This window comes from Chelon labrosus (assembly GCF_963514085.1).
Source record: "Chelon labrosus genome assembly, contig: SCAFFOLD_330, whole genome shotgun sequence".
NCBI classification, from domain to species: Eukaryota; Metazoa; Chordata; class Actinopteri; order Mugiliformes; family Mugilidae; genus Chelon; species Chelon labrosus.
This window is the reverse complement of record NW_028181744.1, coordinates 1-6,000: the sequence shown is the minus strand read 5'-3', so window position 1 is coordinate 6,000 and position 6,000 is coordinate 1. Positions and strand designations below refer to the sequence as shown.

At 46.5% G+C, this 6,000-nt stretch overlaps 1 protein-coding gene across 1 annotated transcript; it reads left to right on the top strand.

The window, feature by feature from the left end:
• Nucleotides 1-1,247: 1,247 nt before the first annotated feature.
• LOC311509726 (uncharacterized protein KIAA0513-like) lies at nucleotides 1,248-5,865 on the top strand (the record flags this gene model as incomplete). Its single annotated transcript, XM_084575149.1, has 7 exons — nucleotides 1,248-1,416; nucleotides 1,616-1,689; nucleotides 2,431-2,501; nucleotides 3,667-3,874; nucleotides 3,948-3,988; nucleotides 4,069-4,141; nucleotides 5,723-5,865. Coding segments are annotated over 7 exons (718 nt in total), but the record flags the coding sequence as incomplete, so codon positions are not given.
• Nucleotides 5,866-6,000: the final 135 nt, after the last annotated feature.

The window sequence follows — 6,000 nt, the reverse complement described above, 5'->3', positions numbered from 1 at the left end:
ATAAATAAGTAAAGCCTCAAACTGATTGTGTTTTCCCGAGGCAGTGAAGGTTTCCATGACGTTTTAAAGAAATAAATCTTATTTGACGTATTAGGCTCGTGTCCAGGAGCGTTCAGCTCAGATCAGGTCATGGAGGCAGTGGAGCAGCTGGAGGCTGAAGGTGTCCTCAGATACATCCAGAGTCCTTGAATCTTGGTGTTTATCAGCGTGACCGTCACATGATCCTCCTCTAACGGAGGCTCCTCACAACAGAACTCCTCTGTTATAAATCCTCCTCCTCCTCCTCCTCCTCCTCCTCCTCCTCCTGGGTAGCTGCCAGCAGGCCCTCTAGGAACAAGATGTTTTCTTCTGGTTTTATCTTTACGTGTTTATTTTTACAGGTTTGATCATTTCTGTTCAGAACTAAATCTCTAGATCCATTCAGACCTTTAACATCCGTCCTTAGTGATCTGATCTGACTCCTCCTCCTCCTGCTCCTCTTCCTCCTCTTCCTCATCTCCTTCCTTCTCATCTTTGTACTCTAACTCCTATTTTTCCTCTTCATCATCCTCCTCCCTTCCTTCTTCCTCTGCCCGTTTCTCCATCTCCTTCTTTTCTTCTTCCTCTTCCTCCTCATTTTCATCTTCCTCCTACTCCTTCTCTGCCTCCTTTGTCTCATCTTCTTCCTCTTCTTCCTTTTCCTTCTCCTCCTCCACCACATCCTCCTCGTCTGCCTCCTCTCCCCCTTCTCCTTCATTCTCATCTTCTTTCTCCTCCACCTCCTCCTTTTCCCCCTCCTCTTCTTCCTTATCCTCCCTTTTCCTCCTCCTCTTCCTCCGCTTGCTCCTCTTCCTTCTTCCCCCTCCTCTTTCCCTTCAACCTCCTCTTCCTCCTGTTCCACGTCCTCTTCTCCTCCTCTTTCACCTCCTTTTTTTCTTCTTCTTTCTGCTACACCTTCTTCTTTCTCCTCCCTCCTCTTTATCTTCTTCCTCCTATTCCTCCACTGTCACATCTTCTTCCTCTTCCTTTTCCTCCTCTTCCTTCTTCCCCCTCCTCTTTCCCTTCAACCTCCTCCTCTTCCTCCAGTTCCACATCCTGTCCTCCTCTTCTTCCTCTTCCTCCTCCTCTTTCACCTCCTTCTTTTTTATTCTTCTTCCTGCTACTCCTTCTTCTTCTTCTTCTTCCTCCTTCTCCTCCTCTTCTTCTCCTTCCTCTCCTTCTGTCATTCTGTTAACAATATAACCTCTGACCTCTGGAGCTCTGTCCAGATCAAACAGTGACTCTTTGCTTCCTGCTGCAGTGATTTATTCATGTCCTTTGTCTTCATGTTTTCTCAGGGAGGACTTTGACCAGGAGGAGAAGGCTCGCTTTGGAGAGCTGTGCAGCGGCGAGAACGGAAAAGGCAGGGAGTGGTTCGCCAAATATGTCAGCGCTCAGGTGAGGGAACGACGAGGAGATCAAATAAGTCTCTGAAGGTTTTTATTTGCTCGTAAACTTCAACAAGCACGACTCTAAGAATCAGTTACACCTTCTAAACTACAAATATGTGAAATTAGACCTTGATGTTTGCTAACCTGTACTCTCACAGCACCAATACATAAATCTGTTTAACTGTTTATTTATCTTGTGTTCACAGCGCTGCCACTCTAAATGTGTGAGTGAAGCCACCTTCTACCGGCTGGTGCAGTCGTTTGCAGTCGTTCTCTTTGAGTGAGTTTAAAATATAAAAGATGATTAAAACACGTTCATCAGTTAGAGGAGGTCACAGGTACTTTCAGCTCGGTCAGGTTTAAGCTGTTGTATTAAACTGATTATTGATGTATTGATTATAAATCAGCTGTGGTGTTAAATAAGGTTTAATTAAAAAATAAATCCTCAGAGGGAGAGGAAGTGAAGAAAGAGGAGAGGGAGGAAGAGGATGAAAACGAGGATGAGGAAAAAGAGGAGGAGACGAAGAGGGAGAATGAGGTGGAAGAGGGAGGAAGAAGAGAAGAGGAACGAGAAGAAAAAGGAGGATAATTAGAAAAAGGAGGAAGAGAGGAGGATGGATGAGAAGATAGAGGGGGAAGAGCTATAGAAGGATGATTTGTTTGAAGAAAAAGGATGAGGAGAAGGAGGGGGAATAGGGAGAAAAAGAAGATGAAGGATGAGAAGAAAAAGGAGGAAGAGGAGTAGAAAAGAGAAGTAGGATGAGAAGAAAGCAGAAGATGAGGAGGTGGGGTGGCAGGCAAGAGGAGAAAAGGGAAGATGAGAAGAAAAAAGGGGGAGGAGGAGGAGAAAAACATGAAGTGTAAAGATGAGGAGAAGCTGCAGGAGAAGAAGAAGAAAGGGAAAATAATGAGGAGGAGGAGGAGGAGGAGGAGGAGGAGGAGTAAAGAAAGGTTGATTGAGTAGAAGACAACTTCTCCATCAGTAAATGAACCGTCCTGTAACTGACTGATGTGTTTCCAGATGTTACCAGATGGACAACTACAACCCGGCCAAGAACCTCATGACCATGTGCTTCACCTACTACTACACCGGTAAGACCTGGGCCCGTCCCGCTGATGAGAGCGGGCCCGTCCCTGCTCCACGCTGTTTCACGCCTCGCTGCCACCGCTGTGGTTTCTCTTGCACCAACAGAACTGATTCACGCTGTGTTGCCACCGCTGTGGTTTCTCTTGCACCGACAGAGCAAATAAAGGCAGAGTTTGTGCTGATGCAAGCAGGAAGCAGCGAGTGATTAATGTGTCGCTGTGACGCTGCATCAACATCCGTCTGCAGCTCTGCTCATGTCTACGTCGATAATAAACCTGCAGCGCACGCAAGAAGAAAAACACACTGAGCAGCTGATCGTTGTTTTTATTTCCTGCATGAGGTGAAAGATTTGATCTGTTACAACTCAGAAAGCGAGGTTTTCTAAATGTCACACGAGGACACATGAGAGATTAACCTGACCTCACAAACTACATCCTGTAGAGAGCAAGGACACAATAGAGAGACATCTGGTCTCTAGAGTCCAGGTGTGAACACTGATCTGGTCTCTAGTGTCCAGGTTAAACAGGTCCAGGTGTGAACACTGATCTGGTCTCTAGTGTCCAGGTTACACAAGTCCAGGTGTGAACACTGATCTGGTCTCTAGAGTCCAGGTTAAACAAGTCCAGGTGTGAACACTGATCTGGTCTCTAGAGTCCAGGTTAAACAAGTCCAGGTGTGAACACTGATCTGGTCTCTAGAGTCCAGGTTAAACAGGTCCAGGTGTGAACACTGATCTGGTCTCTAGTGTCCAGGTTAAACAGGTCCAGGTGTGAACACTGATCTGGTGTCAGTCCACATGTGGAGGTGTGACCTCCTTCCTTTGGTAGTGTGAACACACATTGAGTTCTTCCTCTATCTTTCTTCCTTCCCTCCCTCTTTCCTTCCTACTTTTCTTTCCTTCCTTCATTCCTTCCTTTACCTTCTTTTCTTCCTTCTCTTCACTCCTTCATTCCCTCTTTCCATCTTTCATTCCTTCCTCTATCTTCCTTCCTTTCTTCTTTCTTTCCTTCCATCACTCTTTGCTTTCCTTGCTTTTTTCTTTCCTTCCTTCTTACCTTCCTTCCTTCTCTAAAGTAACCAACATCAGAGATGTAGAAGAACTTACCATGTGACAGTCTTCAGTCTCAGGTGTGAACACAGTAAGTGACAGCGTTGAACTCTTCTCTCCAGGTAAATGTCCACCGTCTCCGTCAGAGCTGCTGGATCGCGGCGCTCCTCCACCTCCTCTGGACTCGTACCTGAACAAGGCGAACTCTTGGCTGTCGGGGAAGAAAGACGCCGCAGAGCGCCTCCTTAAAACCTCAGCCAAGACCGACGTCAAAGGTTTCTTTGGAGGCCTGGAGAGAACGCTGAGGAGCTCCATGGCTCCTAAGACCGAGTCAGTAAACGCACCGTTTCATTAAAGAACTCATCAGACGTTTTATTTCTAATCCTTCAATCCTCTGTTTTAGTGACGGAGAAGGTCAACGTGAGACAAAGCCCAGATCACCAGGTAGAGTCCAGATCATCTTCTTCACACTCTGCTGCTTCTTTGTGAAATGTATTTTTTAAATGTCTCCTCTTCGTCCTCAGTGTCGGAGGCTCCAGAGGAAAAGAAAGAAGAGAAGGTTTACCTGTACACACACCTGAAGCAGCAGCCCATCTGGTGAGAACATGAATAAAACCACGTATTCATGGGTTCAGATTAAAGTCAGAGAGCAGCACAGACATGTTTCTGGGTCGTGACCTTTATGTTGAACCCACACGTGTTAGAAATAGGACCGGGTATGAAGAAAATAAAATGATGTTCCAATTTAAGACAATCTTCATCTGAAAAACCTGCTATCGATTCATAATATATATATATATATATATATATATATATAGATATATTTATTTATTTCCTGCTTCCTGTGGTTAGACATGTCGCTGCAGTCTTGGTTTCACATGAGCACCGTTCACAGTAGAATATTGTAGCAGCTGCTGTCTCTAATGGATCTCTACCTACCTGCTGCTTGGTATTTTAGAGAAGGAAGGAAGGAAGAGGGACGGAAGGAAACAAGAAAGGAAAGAAAGAAGATGGGGAGGAAGGAGGAAAGGATAGAAGGAAGGATAGAATGAAGGAAGGAAGGAGAAAAGGGAGGATGGAAAGAGGGAAAGGGACAGAGAAAAGGAAGGGAGGAAAGAAGATGGGAGGAAGGAAGGAAGGAGAGAAGGAAGGAATAAGGGAAACAAGGAAGGAGGGAAGGAGCAAAGAAAGAGGGAAGGAAGGAAGGAAGGGAAAAGGAAGAAAGGCAAGAAGGAGGGATGGAGGATCAGCCCTGTTGAGTAGGTGGTCTTTAATGTGACCCAGGACTCGTTGTGTGTTCACACTACCAAAGGAAGGAGGTCACATGGTCAGATCAGTGAGGATGTTAATGTGAGGTGTGAACGAGGCCGTCACACGTTTTGTAAACCTGATTATCTCTAAACTGAATATTTTACCTGGTGACTGTGCTCAGGTGTGAATGGTTGAGTCATGTGACCGCTCTCTGTCCATCAGGTGTGAATCGTTGAGTCATGTGACCTCTCTCTGTCCATCAGGTGTGAATCGTTGAGTCATGTGACCTCTCTCTGTCCATCAGGTGTGAATGGTTGAGTCATGTGACCTCTCTCTGTCACTCAGGTGTGAATGGTTGAGTCATGTGACCGCTCTCTGTCCGGTCAGGTGTGAATGGTTGAGTCATGTGACCGCTCTCTGTCCTGTCAGGTGTGAATGGTTGAGTCACGTGACCGCTCTCTGTCCTGTCAGGTGTGAATGGTTGAGTCACGTGACCTCTCTCTGTCCGATCAGGTGTGAATGGTTGAGTCATGTGACCGCTCTCTGTCCCTCAGGTGTGAATTGTTGAGTCATGTGACCGCTCTCTGTCCGTCAGGTGTGAATGGTTGAGTCATGTGACCTCTCTCTGTCCGTCAGGTGTGAATCGTTGAGTCATGTGACCGCTCTCTGTCCGGTCAGGTGTGAATCGTTGAGTCATGTGACCTCTCTCTGTCCGGTCAGGTGTGAATGGTTGAGTCATGTGACCTCTCTCTGTCCGTCAGGTGTGAATGGTTGAGTCATGTGACCTCTCTCTGTCCGGTCAGGTGTGAATGGTTGAGTCATGTGACCTCTCTCTGTCCGGTCAGGTGTGAATGGTTGAGTCATGTGACCTCTCTCTGTCCGTCAGGTGTGAATCATTGAGTCATGTGACCTCTCTCTGTCCCTCAGGCACACCCTCCGGTTCTGGAACGCTGCGTTTTTCGACGCCGTTCATTGTGAGAGGAAGAAACGATCTCCGACCACCAGGTGAGTCTGGACCAAGAGACGAGTTGGGACATTCTAGTCCTCTGTGTCTCTGTGATATTTAAATAAAGGTCATGTAGTGATGTAGTGCCGGCTCTACTCCTCCTCTATCCTTCCTCTTCTACCTCTTCCTCCTCTTCTCTTCTCTCGTCTCTATAAACTGTTGTTCTCCTTCTTTCTGCATGGTGACTTTTAAACCCTTT